At 42.5% G+C, this 20036-nt stretch overlaps 1 protein-coding gene across 1 annotated transcript in view; it reads left to right on the top strand.

Annotated features, from left to right (window-relative positions):
• PPP6C (protein phosphatase 6 catalytic subunit) overlaps nucleotides 1-20036 on the top strand; it is a 128599-nt gene that overhangs the window by 86531 nt on the left and 22032 nt on the right. The window contains exons 4-5 of the mRNA XM_086924675.1: nucleotides 13871-14012; nucleotides 19367-19446. Coding sequence (XP_086780801.1) covers nucleotides 13871-14012; nucleotides 19367-19446 — 222 coding nt within the window. The remainder of the gene's footprint in view (nucleotides 1-13870; nucleotides 14013-19366; nucleotides 19447-20036) is intronic.

Here is a 20036-nt window from a genome sequence, read left to right as displayed (position 1 = left end):
AAACAGACTACAGGACTGGGCTACTGATAAATATATACTAATACTGGTTCAATATGGTTTTAAAAAAGGGATGGGGACTTTGAACCAGTATTTAAATAAGCATTTAATTGCAACTAAGTATACCCAAGACAAGGAAGGAAATATTTTTATGGCTTTTATGGACCTCTCGGCAACGTTCGACTGTTTCTCCCATAGTAAGCTATCCTCATGAAGGATATGGGTGTGGACAAAAATATAATAATTTTAATATGCAATTATACTCCCAAGCCTCGACGTGCGTCAAATATGGTAGCCAGGGGGAATGTACCAGGTGATTTCCTATTCTTCCAGGTGTCGGGCAGGTGTGTCCTTGCTCCCCTTTTGTTCTCACTTTGTACTAATGGTGTATTAGAGCAGTGGATCAATTTGTAACTGATGTCCCCTAGGTAATTAAAAAACGCACTCCCATACTGCTATATGCAGACTACGCGGTACTGATAGCCAGGACTGGTCTACCGTTACAAAGGCTCATTGATAACTATGCGTCTTATATGGCTTCATTGGACCTTCAGGTTAACAAAGCAAAAACCTACATTTTTATTATGGGGAAACAACCTGAATGATTACCCACTTTTAATATTGCTTCTTGTAGGATCGAAATAACAAATACTTTTTTTATATTTGGGTGCTTTTGTTTAACAGTTAGGGTACATGGTCAAACATGATAATGAATAGAGGCAATGCATTAGAAAAGAGCATCGTTGTTATATTTTCTTTAATGAAAAAATTAGGTGCTAAGCCCCTGGAGCCAATCAAAAGGATATATGCTTGAAAAGCTATTGCATCAGCTATATCTGGGGCAGTGATTTGGGGATGAATGAAGGCTGATGTATTACAAAGGTTAGAAGATGGTTTTTATAAGAAACTTTTGTCTCTTCGTGAAAGCTGTTCAAATTTTAACATGCATCAAGAATTGAATGTTCCATATATCTCAGATTTGATATCCTTTGCCCTTTCACTACTATGGCATTCTATTCGGCGGAGGGGCACAGTCTGATTAACCCAAAACATTGTTATGGATTGTTTAACCCTTGAACAGGCCCATAAGGTATCATGGCTTCAATATGTTAAAGAAACCCTGTCAATATTGGGCTTTGATTCCCTCTATAGTTACCCACTCATGTGTCAGTCAATTCCTAAAGCTGAAATTAAATCTCGCTGTAGTTGGCACTGGGAAAATCAAAGACATGCACAAAATTGTGTCCAAACCATGGTAGCTATATACCTGGGGCTCCCCACAATTGCTAATGAAGTACATTGATATCTGTATTTCGTAACAAATAGCCGGCATCAATATATACTGGTGCGACTTAGGTTAAATCTTATCACGTGCATGCTGGGTTTTCCGGCGGGTGTGTATTCAATTAATGATCGTAAAAAGTATATTCGTCCCCTCTTGAGGAAATATAGCATAGAACCATATCGCCCAGCTCTGACTTTTTTTTTTTTTTTTTTTTTTTTTTTTTTTTTTTTTTTTTTACAAATGCTCTCCGGCCCTTATGTATGTTTCTCTCTTGCATCTTACTTATGTTTGTCTTTATCAACTAAGAGATCGATTGCCTTCTAACTCTATTTTAAACAGACTTGGCGTTTTTTGCACATTTTATTGTGGTCTGGATGAATTTAGTATGGTGTAACAGTTTATCTTCAGTCTTTTTACATATGGTTTTTTGTGTGTTTACCTGTTTTTAAATCAATGGGATCTGTAATGTATGAGTTAATATGTATTTTAATGATGCATTGTACTTTTAAGAACTTATTCTCGAAGATCGAAGGGAGTTAAATTGATTGATGGTAGGGAATGCTTTCACGTTTTGTTAGATTGACTAAAGTTGAGGTAAAGGTAAAAAAATAAGGGGGGAAAAAGCCATGAACTCTGCATCCTATGCCTGTCTAACAACTACCACCTCTACAGCGTCACTCATTTTTGAAGGTGCCAAAAAACTCTGAAAAGTCATAAGAGGATTAAACTCTGAGGAGGGGAACATTCCAACTTCTTATGCTGCTGCTGCGGCACCAGGGCAGAAGGAAAAGTCAAGGGGAACTTCTGCCTACACCTATGCTCTTTCTGTGATCTTATTACACTGTTATGAAATATTAAGGAAGAAACAAATTGCAGGTCTTGTCAGGATTGTCTTTCCATAGACTATAGAGGCGCTAGGTTCACAATCAAGATCAGATGTTGAGGACCCTGACTTCCACGTGTTCCGTGTCAAGGAGGCCTCAATCTTACTCCTGGACATTTTTAACATGTATGCTGTATACTTTGAAATTCTGATCATGTTGCCATCAATCTTTGTTGTCTGTGTATGGCGAAGATGGGTTTGACTTTAAGACCTGATCTGTGGCCAAAACGAAAGCTGCTTCCCTAAACACTCTCCTTTATCAGCAGCTTCAAGCATGTCTATACCGAAGAGACAACTATAGATAGTGCCAGCTAATAGGATTTTGACTACTGAGGAATCTGGGCAGCAGACCACTCTCTCACAAACACCAATTAAGCGTAAAACAACTCCTGCACAATCTGTGCTGATTATTATATCCAGTTGTTTGCCGCCCTGCCCCCATCGGTTGGCAAAGTAGTGAACCTCATAACTTGAAATTTGATAAACCGGGCCCTTGAACCTTCGGATGGGGAGTACTATGACCTCTCCATGTCCAAGTGGGGTCATTTGGAGCGGTTTCCTCAGGTATTGACACCGCGGCCTCCTCCGCAAATTCAAAATATTCTCCTATCCTGGTATACATTTTTTAAAGCCTTCTTTAGGTTCCTCCTGTAGGAACTCTGTGGTGAATCTGTTTAAATGTTACTGAAAATTAGGATGCCCCTGAATGGTGTTCTCTTATCGCCCAAAATTGCTTATTAACACAGAAGCCAAAATATTAGTTGAGTGATTGATCAAAGTAGTAGGTACTCTGGTCCAATACGGGTTAAACCCGGGATTTAGCACATACATTGTTACTTGATTTTGAGAAGGTATTTGATTCAGTGAGATGGCCATCCTAAATCAGGTTTTGGGCAGGAGGAATTTCAACCCTCACTTTTTCCAATATCTTCAGGTCCTTTATTCCTCTCCCTGGGCTCGGGTCTGTGTTAATGGTGGTTTGTTGAAGCCATTTCTCACGGAGTGTGGCACTTGACAGTAGTGCCTTCTGTCCCTTCCTTGCTATTTGTTCTGCTGATCAAGGCAGTGGTCGAATGACTATGAACGGTACCCTGCTGTGGAGTTTTTGATGGGAGGGGGGCATTAGGGAGTCACACCCTGCTGTATGGACAACACACCATTTTAATAGCAAACCCAACTTAGGTGGATCTGGATTAAAGCGCATTCTAAATGCGTGCGCAGAGGCCTCAAGACTCTGGTCAATTGATTAAAGTTTACACTGGTGCTGCTACAGGGAGGCCTGGCAACTAGCTGGCAAAATATAATGTGAACTCAGAATATTCAAATACCTAAGCATGTACGTCTTAGGTGACCCTTAAAGTGTTGGGTACTCAGTATGGTTATACTTGTAGCAACAATCCGGGGAGAAATGCAGGATGGAATACTTTGCCACTCTTGGTAATTGGAAGAGTGGCTACTAGGTTATTCAATATGATACAAGTTTACTAATATAAAATTGCATAGGGCTTCTTTCAGGAATCGCATGCGAAGGCCTCAAGTTTCTTGTTGGGAAGAGAACAGCCCAGAATATTCTTTAATACATGTGTTTAGTCAGTTTAATGTATGGTGAATAGGCTGAGAGTGACAGGTGTTCAGCTTTTATTACTGGGCTTCACAGATGTTATTCATTAGTGACTCCCTCCTTGGGGACCGAGATGACCTGGCTTAGTGACTTCAGGTCGACTTATTGACCTAGTGGCTAGTTCTGCTATGTGGTGTGGTTGCTCCTCTCTCACTCCCCTGCCTCATAAGGGTCTCCTTGCAATGATGGTGAAAAATATTGAAATGGTTTAAATATTACAGTAATTCCATAGGGAAGATCTCATTATGGGAAGGAACGCAACTTTTCCACCAGACGAGCGCTGTGGTTTCGAGCAGTGGGACCTTGACGGGATCTAAAAACTTGGTTTGTGTCGACTGGGATTCATATGAATTCTTTTTTGACGAGCTAAGTATTAATTCACACTTTAAAACTCCAAGTCCTATCTTTATTTGCAGTTGCAATATGCAGCAGAGGCACAGGAGCGGACACTTCACCCCCATTTGACTTGACACTTGAATCTGAAAGAAACAGTCAGTTATAGATTCCTTACCTTAGAATTACCCCCAGGCGTCAGACTGGATCTGGTAAGTTTTTCGTCAGCAGTACTCCTGCGCGTCTAAAGGTGACGTCGTTTGGCGCCGCATTTGTCGTTAGTGTCGTGGTCTCCGGGATGACGTTGCGGTAGCTACTTGGACGCCGTCCTATCGCGCTGACGTCAGTACTTTCTTTTTCCGCGACAGCCAGCGCAGATCCGGAGAGAGCGGTACCTCCAGTCACTTTTTGACTGAGTTTTTGCAGACTTGTCGACACAGTTTATGAATCTTCGACTCCTGGTGCCCATCGGGGATGTCCGGCTTGAAGGCTTGTGGTTCCTGATGTCGGTGTCTGATCCACACCGCGTGTGCCTGTTCTGATTGCAGCGCAACCATGACCCAAGTCGTGCTCAGACTGCCGTGCCATTAATCCGAAGTCTTTGTGGGAGCGGTCCGAAAGCTTCTTGAGGCCCAGCAGTCTGCTCCGTGCCGTTTTAGGTCCCAGTCACGTGGGAGGTCGAGGGACCGGTCGCGGAGTAATCATCCTTATCATCCTAATCATCATCCATCATCTTCCAAGTCTTTGCACTCCAGGTCAGGTAAGTCGAAGCACAAGAAGAAGTCGAAGAAGCAACTTTGCTCTTCTACTTTTCCCCCTCAGTCGGCCGACATGGCGAGGGATGCAGGTTGTGCCTCTCCCGCTGCTCTGCATGCGGAGCCCAAAGGGTCCACTACGGGCTTCCCTCCCTTCCCTGGACCTGGAGTGACCCATGCCCAGCTTCGTAAATTGTACGAATCAATGCATGCCATCTTTAGGCGGCCCAACTTCGTACCCCGCAGACTCAGTTGGGGGCCCTTGGCCTACGCCGGCGGCTCTGGCACCGCAGGGTAGCCTTGCATCCAGGCCTGATCCTGTCGACCTCATGACACCTCCCCCGGTGCCAGGTCTGCAGCAGATGCCGGTGGTGTCCCCAGCCAACGTCGAGCCCTCCGCTCCTCAATCTCGATGCAGACACTGAGACGGACCTGCGCAGGCTGGTACCTTCGTGCTCTTGTTATACCCATGCTCTTTTAGACCAGATTGGTAGCCAGGGCAGGGTGAGGAGGACTGGGAGGGGTCTGGAAACCCTTTAACTGACCAGTTGGGCTATGAACTGTACTGGCGAGAGGAACTGGGGACGCCAGTAGTTTGGATGCCTCACTAGACCTTGGCATGTTGTCTCCTCCTACCGTGGCTACGGAGGACGGAGCATCTTATGCTGTGGTGTTGCGTATGTGGCTGAGGCTCTCCACCTTGAGCTATCTACGGTGGCAGTCCGGACTAACCTCCTGACGGGTGCTTCAACCGGCAGCGAGCTCTTTGGAGCATTTGCTACTATTTCATGAGACCCTCGCTGACATCCTTTTGGGCACCTGGTCCAGGCCCAGCACAGGGGATCCAGTGGATAGGATGATTGCCAGACACCTCCGCCGGGCTCCGAGCGACTCCACCTTCCTCTCCCAACACCCCACCCCTGAGATGTCAGTGGTCCAAGCCTCCATCTCCAAAGGCTCATTCCCTAACGCACCACCTGATCGGAAATCCAAAAAGCTGGACCATCTTGGGAAGATGTTTTCTTCCTCCAGCTTGGGACTGCGGTCGGTAAACTTCTGCATCTCTGTTGGGCCGTTACACCCACTTCGTGTGGGCTACGGTAGCGCAAGTGCTGCCCCAGTGTCCGGAGGAGGCCCGAGCCGCGCTCTCCCTTTCAGTTGCCGAAGGGAGAGACGCAGCAAAGTTTACCATCCGCTGTGGGCTGGTTACCGCCAACTCACTAAGCAAGATGATTTCCACGTCTGTAGCCCTTCGACGCTACACCAGGTGGAGGTCAACTGCTTTTTCAGGGGATGTCCAATCCACCCTTATGGTCATGCCAGTTGAAGTCTTCTATACCCCTTTCCGCCTATACTACTTCTGCCCAGAGTGCTGAAGAAGATCATGCGTGACCGGGCCCAACTAATTATTTTGCCTCCGGATTGGGCACAAATAGTCTGGTATCCCGAACTGTTATACACGGCCATCGATCAGACTGCCTCTTCGGGAGGATCTTCTGTTGCAGCAGCAGGGGACGATCCTCCACCCGAAACTGTCCAGCCTCCACCTCCTTGCGTGGAGATTGAGCGGCGGCAGTTGAGGTCGTTTGATGTGCCTCCCTAAGTCAGTGATATTATCTTGGCAGCCAGGCGTCCCTCCACTAAGGCTGTATATGCCTGTAGATGAAAACAATTGTGGCTTGGTGCGCAGCAAAGGCTGTGGATCCCCTTTCTGCCCCTCTTTCTGAGGTTCTCTTGTTCCTTCTTTCTTTGGCCCAGCAGGGCGATACTCTGGACACTCTTAAGGGCTACCTCTCTGCCATTTCAGCCTTTCTTGGGCTTCCTGATCAGCCTTCTCTTTTCAAGTCCCCTGTTGTAAATCATGACTTAAGAGAATTACTCATCTATTTCCTCTTGTTCCATTCTTAATGCCTCAGTGGGTCTTGAACTTGATTCTTACATATCTTATGTGCACACCCTTTTAGCTGCTACATAACTGTCCTCTTAGGCTTCTGACCTTAAAAACTGCCTTTCTGGTGGCTATCACCTCTGCGTGCAGGGTCAGTGAGCTCGAAGCACATTCTTCCAAGCCTCCTTTTCTGACTGTTCATCCGGACAGGTTTGTCCTTTGAACTCGTCCTTCCTTCCTTCCCAAAGTGGTTAATCCTTTCCATATTGGACAGACCATCACTTTTCCCACCTTCTTTCCGCCTCTGCTTCCATCCAAAGAAGAAGAGAGGCTCCACCGTCTGGATCCAAAGTGTGCGTTTTACTTTGATTGCACAAAACCATTCCGGGTAGATGACCTGCTCTTTGTTGGCAACGTGGGCGCCAAAAAAGATCAGGCCATGCACAAACTGGCCATTTCTAGATGGGTTGTTTTGTGCATCAACATTTGTTATGTTATTCCTTGGCAAAGAAGGAGCCTCCAGTGGGTTTGCACGCCCATTCCACCTGGCCGGCGGCAGCTACCACTGCTTTGGGACGTGGAGTCCCCTTTAATGACATCTGTCAGGCAGCCACGTGGACATCGCTGCACACATTCACAAGACACTACTGCCTGGACAGCCAAGTCCGGAGAGATGGCTTCTTTGGCTGGTCTGTTCTCCAGGACTTTCTGGTGTGAGCTTAGTTCGCAGACCCACCTCCGGGGTTGGTATTGCTGGGGTATCTATTCTAAGGTAAAAAAATCTATAACTGTTTGTTTCAGATTAACAAATTACTTATCTTCAGTAACAATATATCTGTAAGAAACATAAGTTAGTTATAGATTCTTACCACCCCGCCCATTCTCCCCGTTCTGCGAACTGACTTCTAGGGTTAAGGACTTCCTTTTAGGGCCCTAGTTTTTTGCACCAGTGGTCAGTGTCTTGCATGGCTCTGCGCTTCTGGCGTGGAAAGTCGTGTAGAGAACTGACATCAGCGTATGAGGGCAGCGTCTAAGTAGCTACATGGACATCATCCAGGTGACCACGACTCCAACGACTAACGCGGAGCCGACCAACACCACATTTTGACACTCTGGGTACTGCTGAAGAAAAACTTTCCAGATCTAGTCTGATGCATGGGAGTGATTTTAAGGTAAGGAGTGTATAACTTGCCTATGTTTCCTACAGATATACAGTTGCCAAAGGTAAGTAACATGTTCTGAGAGTTCATGGGTCTGCTGTATATAATCACTAGCGATAATTACCACTTACCTACTACATGACTCCAGAGACCATTTGTATTGGGATATCGGCCCCTTTGGAAAGGAGGTCGCTGGCAATTTCAACCATTTGTTGTAGACCCAACATAAATGTTTTAACAGGGTCTGCAGTACCCTGGAGAATGTGGAAGATTAGTAAGAACTCGAACCCGAATATGTATTAGATGCTATAGCACAGAAAAAGTCATCCACATTTTCTGGGTTTGCCCAGTGAATGAAGTATTGGCTGCAAATGCTGCATATTATGGGACGGTGTTGGGACTATCAATTGACTTGGACTCTAAGCTGGGACTTTTGATACTAATGGATTAGTGGATAGTTTATTGATCTGGATGGGCTAAATCCTGGCAAGAGAGATAAATATTGGTCCTCCTTGTGAAGACAGACATGGTTTTCTCCGGAAGCAATAGATGAAGGAGAACTCGTTTTTAAACAAATAAGTGCATCAATGAATGTAGTGGATCTTTCCGCATATGGTTGCCTTGCCAGAGCTGCTCATCATTACTGTGTTTCACATTTTTAGGACCCGATGCACAGTGGTATGTTTGAGTTTACTGATTTGCCAATTACCAGCCACTCACTCATATACCCTACTTTGCTAAGCTCATCAAACAAGCAGTGGCTGCACAACTTCAGAGTCACATCAATGCCAACCATCTTGTGCACAAATATCAGCTCGGCTTCAGATCATACTGCAGCAGGGTGCCCGCTATCTTACAAATTTATAAAAGACCTTCCTGACCACAGGAAAAAGAGCACTCCTAAGTATATTACTGGACCTCTCCAGCCTCTCTATGAAACTCGTGGGGAAATACTTGCCGATGACGACATCAATGTGTCCAGTGACACCATGCAATCGTTGGTATATCGATTTTTGTTGCGAAAGCTTAGCTCACCAGACCACAAGACAAAGGGATAAAGTGCATTATGCTTAGCAACTTACACAAGTGTTTGGATAGCATTTTTCCTAAAGTGCAGAAGACCATATCCGGGAGCTTACAAACCCTGTCATACACTACACGTAGCTAATTATTGGAAAGGCCCCCAAAAACTGTAATTTTGTCTGCCAGCAGGGTGCAGCAAAATCTCAGTCCAGTGGCACTGTGCCATATCATGAGCTGATGACACACAACTGTATTTGACGGTCTCCTGTGTGGCAGACGTCCTTTGCTCCATTCTTCTGATTCGGATCCTGAACTGACATGAAGCTTAACCCAACCAAAACAGACTAGAGTTCCTGCTGTTAAGGAAGAACAATAAGAAACCACAAGACCAAGTCTTGCTCAATAGCATGAACCTGGAAGGATTCGAACCCTAACTTTTCCCAATGCCAAGCATCTTGGATTCTTCCTGGACAACGATCCCACGCTAAAGTAACTCATTAACCAGACTACTAAAACAGACTTGTTCTTTCTGCTGAAGAATGTGAAACCAGAAAGTGACTTAAGAAATGCTGTTCAAGTCCTGGTACTCTTGTATGTGGATGGTGATGTAAGCTCTTACTCCATGGCCTCACAAAGTCCATGTTCTCCCCTTACAGACTTGCCACATTCAACAGCATGCCTCGGAGGCCTTATGAAATACGACCTCATCCCCACCCTGAGGGAGCTCCATTGGCATGTTGTTTAGGAGCCCACATCAGGAACGTCTAGAGAACTAATGGGATCAGTGTTCTGGAAACTAGGATGGGCAAGTTGACCTTGTCAGTGGCAACTTTGCAATCCTTTGATAAGTTGACAAAATGCAGCAGTCTGAGAAGATATTAATACAGAAGTTACCTACATAGACGGTAGTCACTGATACTTGCTCATAAGCACACTTTGTAGAATTGCAAAATCCAAGGACCTAGTCTCACAAGTAGCCAAACCGCAATATTGACATGTTGGAGCTCTGAGAAGTGCTTTTTTCTGAAGTAGTTTGTTTTTTTTTGGATACTAAGTATGCTGATTCAGACAGACACTACAACAATTAAGTATTACCTTGGCGACGAAGGGACGGGCCCAGGGGTGCTGTCAAGGAAAGCTCATGCCATATGGCAGTGCCTGTTAAGGAATTTTCAGCAAACCAGTTAAGCAGATGTATGTCACAAGGCCACAAATGGGTCGGTCAATGAAGTTGTGCATCAAACTTCAGCAGATGGGGCTATTTGGAAGTGCATCTGTTCTCAAGTGTAGATTACTCAAAATGCTGGCCCTTTGCATTCGGTATCAAAATACAGGATTTCTGGCAATTGCAGATTTGTTAAGTTAGTGAAGGCATTTCCGTACTTTTCACCCATCCATCTCATCCCAGAAGTGAACATCAAGCTGATGTAAGCCCAAACAATATACAGGTGGTTCAAGGGAGGCCTCATCAAAGATGGTACACAAACTAAAACCGTGACTGCTGTGTAGAATAGATATCTTGATATGGTACCACAGCTTGACATTGCTGAACTTACCAGAATGGCTAATGAATTCATACAGTGTTGAAGTTTTAATATTTGTTCTTCATCTGGTGGCCATGAAAACCACTTTTTTCAGATGTTCTTTTAAAATCCCAGTAAACGAATATTTTCCAGAAGGTTTTAAAGTGTGTTCAAGAGTCAGACGTCTGTCCCCTCCATGGGTTTTAAATGTAGTGCTGGCTAAGTATATGGTTCCTCACTTCAATACTGTGTGCCATTCATCCTTGCAACGTCCATTATGGGAGTTGGCCTTTCTGTTGGAAATTAGTTTTGCTTGTAAAATGAGTGAGATTAAAGAATCTGAAAGAAAACTGGTCTCTTAGTAGCACCAGGTTCATTCAACCAGGGGAAAACCTGTGTCTGCATCCTTCTTTGTCAATATTTGCCTGTTAGAAATATGTAAACCACTTACTTGCAGGTTAGTACTAACATTTACAAGACTGCTATCAGACTTTCATTCCAGAATAGACACTCATGAAAGTTGTGCATCTTTGCACAATCTATTTGGTTCTTTCTGTTTGGGCTGCCTGTTGTTTTACGATCTGATGACTTTACATTGATCTTGGTTTTTACGGGCTCGGCGACGTCACCACGAAGTGGGGAGGAGCAGCGAGCCGTATTGTAGCGGGTTTCGCGTTCGTGCTGGATAAATTTTTCTTTGCTCGTGCATTTTCAGTGCGTTTTTTTTATTATCTGAATGGTGATTGGTCGTCCCGGTGGTGTGTTTTTAATAGTCTGGATGCGATAGGGCTATTTATTTTTGGTCCGCCATTTTTGGCATATTCTGTGCGGTTTCGCGCACTGCAGTCCATTACTTTTAATTAGGAGCTGTCAGGGTGCCCGTGTAATGCATTCCAGATGGTGTGCGCGCGTTCACCATTGAGCAGTGCGTTTGTCGGGCGCGCGTTACGAATTTCAAGCAATGAGAAGCTCAGGTGCGTTCGCGTGTTTTAGTTAAAAAAGAGATAACTGTTAGCCATTAATATTATGCCATGGTGCGCTCTCGGGCTCTGCTAATGTTAACAAACCAGATGTCCTTGGTACTTTTGTGTAACACAACGAACTCCTCAGTTGGCCTCGTAGCACAATTTCCTGAAAGTAAACTTTTCTAGTTGTGTTCGTGAGGTATTAGCATGCCCTTGGTGCCAATGTGTTTGCTTGACTATGCGTTTTATACCTTATCATTATTATTAGTTCACATTCACATCCTTATTAACAATTCGGCAATATGAAATCTGAGTGGCGGTGAGTGCAGGGTGGCGGTGAGTGCAGGGTGGCGGTGAGTGCAGGGTGGCGGTGAGTGCAGGGTGGCGGTGAGTGCAGGTGCAGAATAAACAGTGTGTGACTATGCAGGGTGACCTTGGGAGTGTGCGGGTGAGCAGTGTGTGAATGTGTAGGGACAGTGTGTGATTGAGCAGAAAACACCACACACACATACACCACACACACATACCACACACACACACCATAGACCCATACACCGCATACACACACCACACACACATAACGCACACATAACACACACACAAACCACACACCTCAGTCTCTCAACACCACACACTCGTCACCACTCAACACAACACACTCACCACCACACTCACTCCCCAGGCTCACCCCCACAGACTCACCGCCACACACTCACCAGTACACAGAAAACAACACACAGAACAACACACCCCCAGCCGTCAATGAATGCTTTCACCATGCACAAACACCAACAACTATCAGCCATCTGTGCACGCTTTTACCAAGCACACACCCACCAGCCGTCAGTGCACCCTTCCACCAGGCACACACACCTCCAGCCGGCAGTGCACTTTTCCACCAAGCAATCGCAGTATGGTACACTTTACTTTTAAACATATTCATATAAAACACAGCATGCCACCATTGGTAAAATTACAATCCAACCCACATAATTCCACTACACACCACATGCACACACTCCATAACACATGGCGAAAAGACATTGGCATTTACAATGCCATTTTAGCTCAAACTCAAATAAATCCGAGCCCGATTGCATTTCTAATGCTTGTTGAGGATTGTGATTGGTTTTCTTTTCAGTTTCATGAATATCAGCTCAGAACCAATGAAGTTAGAAAGTTAGTTGTAATCTTGGTTCTCCATCATAGAAATGTTTGTTGAATTCATGATCAATCCTTTTTCTTCGCTGGGAATCTGAACTCCGATGGAATTAAAGACTTTACATTTGAAAGCTTGTATGTGTTTCTTCTAATTTATTTTGAATTTTTAATATTATCAAAGAGAACTTATTTTCTGTTTTCTAAAATCCATTTATAAAATATTTTATGGTTTGTTTGTTATTTTTTTCACTTAAATACTATGACAAAAATAAAACAAATGTATCCGTAAGATAGTCATGATTAAGTTATACATTTGAAATGTGTTTTTAAGAAAGATTTCTCTTGTAGTATGTGTCCTGGGTTCCGAGGTAGAGGCTGCAATATGTAGTGATCACCCATGACATGAAATCAGCAAAGATTCCTATGATGGAGAACAAGCCACTTTATGCATTGAGGAAGAACAAGTCTGCTCTCTATTGCTTTTTGTTTTTTGTCATTTTATTCCTGTATTCTGAAGCTACTTGTGACATCTGTCATGTTAACGATCCAATTGTTTAAAAGAAAAGGCTGTATAACCTCATTGACAGTTTAATCATTTATTACAACTCCACCTGTACCAGGAGGATTTGATAGACCACGTTCCCTCCACTTCCAAACAACAAAAATCTGAGTTGCAGTAAAAACATCAGTAGCCTCATCTGCTGAATTAAGACTATATCACAGTCTGAAGTGGAAACCTGCCTTTCTAATCCTCAGTGCACTGTTAAACCTGTGTCGGAATTGGCGTTTTAGAAACATTCAGCCCATCTATTCTTCTTAAAGCAAAATTCCTTTTTTTTTTTTTTGCTGCATTTGTATCCATCTCTTGAACTTGAATTTCTTAGACATTTCATGATGGTTTCCAAAACCACTTTAGCTGTTCCGAATGACTCAAAGGTAGCATGAAGCACCCAAGGTATGTTAATATCGGACATCAAAGGCATACCGGGTTCGCTTTCTCCAGACCCATATCATTCTGTTGGGCATGCTAGACTACATCACGGTTTACTTGTCCTAAAGTCGTTTTATTTGCATTCTTAATAGTAAAATACTTCTGCCTCTTAAATGGGCCAAGCACACACTGTAGAAAGAGAAAATCCTGTTATTCACAGTGGCACTTGGAGTTAGTGGTATTGCTGTAACGATAATTGTATCTAACATTTTAAGTATTAAATTTAAATTGTGCTATATTCTTGAATTCTTATTTTGAGGTGTTTTTATTATTTTATTTGTCTAGGGGGATTTCGTAGACCGAGGTTATTACAGCCTTGAAACCTTCACATATCTTCTTGCACTGAAGGCTAAGTGGCCTGATCGTATAACGCTCTTAAGAGGGAATCACGAGAGTAGACAGATAACCCAAGTTTATGGGTTCTATGGTAAGAGTTTTCTTTTCATTATTTCTGATATTTGCTGTTCCTTATTAATCCAGTTATACTCTGATTGTTATTGGTTCATACAGGTTGTTTGTCATTGTGTGGTTAAATTATGCGAAAGGGTTTCCAATTATGCCCAGTCACCACACATGTCTGTGCTTGCTCTGGTATAATTTTGTTTTCCAGCATTTCTTTATTGAGTTTAATCAACTGCGCAGTAGGATTACTAAACATCACGTATGCCCATTTGAAAAGCTACAACACAGCGTCTCTGCATGCAACACTATGCCTGGCGTCTCGCCATCTGGCATGAAAAAAGAATTCACTGGGGATTTTCAAAGGTCTAGGAAAAGGAAGAACAACAATCTGGTGCGTCTAGCATCCAATCCCACAGATGGGTGGTTAGTAACATGAAGTAGGTTTCCTACACTTGATGCCGCAGGGGGTGATCCCTTTTCTGGGGGGTGGTGTGAGGGTTATAATCCTGTATCTTTCAAAGCTTGCTGTAATGTCATTATGTAAGTAAGTAAAAATGTATTGTTCCCAGTTATTTACGAACATAAAAATATATCAAGAGAAATTTAAAATAGTCTGAAAAAGAATGGAATTGTAAATGATCACTTCAAAGCATACGATTGCCCTTTATTTTGCACAATATCGTACAACCGTCTGGCAACTACTTCTACACTAATAAAATTACATATGCAGAGACCTATGCAAGATGAAAGGCATTGTCTTTCTATTTTTCCATTCAATATGAGAATCCCACTATGACTAACTTTTAGTTAGTAGAGTATTGTTCAACCAATTTTGACATTCCACAGCGACAGTTAAGAGCAACAGGACAAATTCCGTTGTACATTAAAAACGTACAAAAGTTCTAACATTTACTAAATTGACAAGAGAGGAGATGTGTCCAGTGACACCATGAAATCGTTGGTTCATAGATTTGGGGATTTCATAAATAATCACCAATTGTTATTCTTTTGTTCCGAAAGCCTAGATCACCGGACACCAGACCAAAAGACAAAGTGATAAAGTGCATTGTGAGTTAGCAGCATACACAAGTGTTTGGATAGCATTTTCCAGACGAGCTCATAGTACATAATATGATATCAGGGAGCCTACATAACTTGTCATGCACTAGACATAGCCAAATATTGAAAAGGCCCCATAAATCTGTAATTTGGTCTGCCAGCATGGTGTTACAAAATCTCAGGCCAGTTAATCAAATGCACTGTGCCATGCCATAAGCCGCTACACCAATCATCAACTGTACATGGGCTAAATTTGAGGAGGCGAAAACAACCTGCAACTTTAACCGCCCACCGTAGTCATGTTCATTATCTTGTAAACTTCGCTGAGCAATTTCCCAAACCTGTCCGAGAGCTGTACATTTATTCTTTTAAGGCACGTGGTTATGGCTTTTTTACATTGGTTTATGCCTAAATGAAGAAATACCGGTTTAAACCTTGGTGTCAAGCGACAGTTTTTGATTTTTGCATTTGCATTCATTTCTGCAGTCCTATTGAGCAAAGTAAATTATCAGCTTCATAATGTATTATTCTGGTTTGAAAAAAGTGCATTTTTTTTAGTTTATTTTCCCATCTACAAGTACACAATCAAAGTTTTGGAGCTCATTTCATTCCAGTTAAGACTTGTTAATTAGTAGTGTTTTGGGCTGCCCAGAGGCTATTTACCCAGGGTGTGAAAACCGTTTTCTAGAATGTTTGTCTGATATGCAGACCCTTCGGTCCCTGAGGACCTTTTCGGTGGCATGCTACATGCTAACTCTGGCACATGCTAACTCTGGATCATGCTAGTCCCAAACTACAGACTTATTGGGAACAAATGCATAACACACTGGGTGTCATGATGACCCACTTATTCCTCATGCAATTATTTCAGTAAAAGCAGGTTAAAAACATCAAATGGCATCACTGACCAGCACAGATGAGTTGTACTCGCTCAATAGGTACTCCCACTTACAAAACTGTTAAATAAGCTGTATATAAAAAATGTATTTTGCTGTTCATTGTCACTACATCTAAAAATCAACCTTCTAATTATTTTGTCTTCAGTTTTTGTAGAACGTGGTACGTTCTTGTCCATTTTTCAAAGCAAACAATCTGAGTTGATGAATGAACAACATTAACCCCTTTCGTGCGGGGCTGTTTCCCCCGCTGTGCTGAGGGGCGCGTACAGTGCCCCGGTGCTCATGACGAGGTCAGCTTGTCATGAGCTACGGCGCACCAGTGCTCATGACGAGCTGAGCTCGTCATGGCCACAGGGTAATCAGCCCAGCGTGCGAGCGTTCCACGGAACGGGCACGGTCATGACGAGCTCAGCTCGTCATGAGCACCTGAACGCCATAGCTCATGACGAGCTGACCTCGTCATGAGCACCCAAGGTGCTAATGAATCCACTCAGCACTAATGCACCCGACTTTAGCAGTTTCCCATTTACAAAAGATGGCTAACCATTCCCAAGCATCTCTAAAAGGATATTCATTCTACAGAAATCTTTAGCTAAATAAAATTGAACACACAAGGTCTTATATGGGTCATTGCCCATCTTTTTAAAAGTTGGTCCATGCCTGAAGAGGTTTGCATGTTCAGAGTACATCCGCATCGGAGGGGGTGAAAAAATGAATCACTGTCTTAGAATCCATGAAGCCAGTTCTCTTATTGGTGTTAATGTAATTAACAAAGGCCTCCTAGGTTCATTGTAAAACAGCATGATGTTCACAATATATTCAGTTCTTGCCAAACCACGAGGCCAAATTGCTGATGCCTTGGACTCAATTGTTTCTTTAGTTTCTTTAAATGGTGAATAGTGGATACTGTTTTAGTGCTAACCTGGTAAAGAAATGTCTGCCTGTAGCTTTGGAGTTATTTCTTAATATACGCTCTGCATGCGAAGTATGATATCTGAATACATGTCTGTATAGTACAGTGGTCTTCAAACTTTTTAATGCTGCCCCTCCAGTAAAGAATTCAAGTTAATCGGGCCCCCCCTCAGATTTTTCACAATTCTATTAAACTGTCAATGTTTAAATATGTCTCTACTTAACCACGAGATCTATTTAAACATACATACCAAATATGATGACCCCTGGTATAGTAGTATACTTGATGACTTTGATATTATTTAGGTTGAGCCTTTAGGTTAAATGGATTACCATTTGGATTAATTTGGTGTAATTTTTGCACACTTTGGATTATGCAGTGTGTCCCAGTGTTGGATCCGATGTATCCTTCAACCTTCCATCAGTATTTTCAAATACGTGGTTCCTGGGCATACCACGGTCTGGCTGCACGCTACTAATTCAAAACAAGGATAATCTATGGGAAAAAATACATAAAAAACGGAATGCACTTGTGAACCTTTCTTCACGAATTTATACATGCTAACTCTGGCACATGCTAACTCTGGATCATGCTAGTCCCAAGCTACAGACTTATTGGGAACAAATGCATAATACACTGGATGTCATGATAACCATAACACTTATTCCCCATGTCAGAGGTAGCACTACTGGGATACACTGTATATTTCCCTTAAATAATCAGGAGGTTTGCTGCCGTTTCCTGTTAGCTAAGCGGGAAATAGCACTGTTATGGGGCCAGCGCTCTGCCCCAACCCTGCAGGGGTGGTTGCGAAGTTTGGCTTACTGCAATTTTAACTGTAAGATCTACGCTATCCCTTATACCTAGTTCATCACGTCCTACGGACATTTGGGGTCCATATAAGGCATATATTGAAACCATGTGTCAAGCCGCCGCATCCCAAGTAGCAATCTGCTTAGTTCCACAAGGAGTGAGGTGAGGGGACACGACTCCAACCATTACACTACCTTCTACTTAGATGCGCATCTAGGATATCAACTCCATATTGCGCAGCTGGTTTTTGGTATCTGTGGAGTGATGTTGTACAGGGGTGAGGCAACATAGCCCAGGGAGGTAAAAACAAAAAGACGGCAGACTAAGGGTAAAGTGACAATCTGTACAATTGCTGTGATATCTTTTTACTGTTGTATCCAAGTCCTATTGGTCAAAATGTTTACATGTGATGATTGCTACGTGATATGTTCTTAAGCAGTTGACCACTCATTTTAGTTGATCGCTGTGACAGAAAATTTGAAAATAAAGATTAAAAAACAAAAAAACTCTGGATCATGCGAACTCTGGTTCATGCTGTGTTTCCATTATACAACAGCATTAGGCAGTTTGTACCTTTTTGCGATCAATTTCTCTGGCGTGCCAAGTAAGCCACAAACTGTTTCTGTTGACTGCATTAAATGCAATCTGTATGTCAATGAACACCAAACCTGGACAACCCTCTACAGCAGTGGCAAACGGTTTGCTTGGCTGCCTAAAAGAGAAATTGAACGACAGTGTGATTGGGTTAACCCTTTTCCTATTTTTAAAGACTTTTTGTATCGCATATCATAAACCAATCCTAATGTAGCTCATCTTTTTTTCTGCTACTTTGAATGTGGTCATAGTAGTGGAAGTATGTCCTTTGTGAGCACATTTTATTTTTTGGCTGTTTCATTTTACGAGACCTTATTAGAAATTTACTTTTTTTTCTTTTTACATTTTGCTGGTTTGTTCTAGCTTAGCACAATGCTTTTCGATTGTTTTACAAAATCCAGGCTTATTATTGGACTGCAAATGTGCCCATTTACTACTCTATTAATTTGCGATATGGCAAATAGAGAATTTATTATCTAGGCTTTGTTCAATGGGTTATGCTTTAGCAGATTCATTTTATTGCTCTTTTTGATGGTATTTTGCAGTGTTTTCCCAGAATACTTCAAACGTAGCATCCGTATCTCACGATGCTTTTATTTTTCTATAGCAATGTAGTTTTCCAGATCCTCAACCAAAGTTTTTCAAAAGTTGGTGTTGCAAACTCTGTATAAATTAAATATTAAAACTTGGTGTTCTTCAATTAACTTGAGCGGTCCCTGTGGCTGCGATTCTAGCTCTCCATTTTGTATTTTTATGTAAATATTTTAGTCACCCTAGGAGGCAGTTTCTCCAACCCTTTTTAAAATCTTTAAAGTTCAGGCAAGCCCAAGTGGCGCTTAAGTACGTGTAGCTCCTGCCCAACGAACATACCCTTTTTGTAGTCCCAAACGTCCAGCGGGGCTGCCTATTGATCAAGACAATCAAGACCCGGTTGGTCGTGGTGTGGTCTTATTTTCCTTTATTTTGTTTTTAGCCAAATGTAATCATGAGTCTTTATTTTTAACTATTTAGGGAATTGTAATGAATGTATTTTGTACCATGATTTTTTCTTTTATGGCTGTGACCGCATCCGAATAAAGATTAATTTAATTTACTTACTAGATGAATGCCAAACGAAATATGGAAATGCAAATGCATGGCGGTACTGCACAAAAGTGTTCGATATGCTCACAGTAGCAGCTGTAAGTACATTTTCCTTTATTCCATATACTCACCAGACTTAGTGGGCTTTATTAAGCCCTTTCTCTCTGTAATTTACTGTGTTTTGCAAAGTCTGTTTTTACTGTATGTTCTATTTTCTGTGGCACTTGTCTAGTTACACTTTATTGTCCATTCATGCCAACTGGTATTAGTCTATCCATTCGGTCTTCTACTATTTCATTTGAAGTTGTTTTCTTTTGCAAAGGTCTCTGAAATGTTTCTTCAATTTACCTTGGTACTTCACATTTGAAATTGACTTGGCCTCAGTCCCTGATGTACCTGACCCCTTCTCTGGAAGTTGGCCTGATGGGTGGTCAAGTCTGCAAAAATCACTTGTGAAGTTCACAGTACATTTTTTAAAGATAGGAGTGCAGTTAGTATCTAACTGTTGGCATCAAACCCAATGAATTCAAAAAGTGGATTTAAAATTAACTTAACCATTCTAGCTAAATGTGGGTAAATGTGGAACAGCTGACTGAGTGTTTAACTATTACAAAAAGCACACCTATTTTAAACATTTGTTTTCTGTCTGTATTCTGCTAAATCAAGAGCACATCTAAGAAAACCAAAG

The sequence above is a fragment of the Lissotriton vulgaris genome, chromosome 5 (genome assembly GCF_964263255.1).
Source record: "Lissotriton vulgaris chromosome 5, aLisVul1.2, whole genome shotgun sequence".
Classification (NCBI taxonomy): Eukaryota; Metazoa; Chordata; class Amphibia; order Caudata; family Salamandridae; genus Lissotriton; species Lissotriton vulgaris.
The sequence above is the reverse complement of the archived record's forward strand: the minus strand, read 5'-3'. Positions and strand labels throughout refer to the sequence as shown.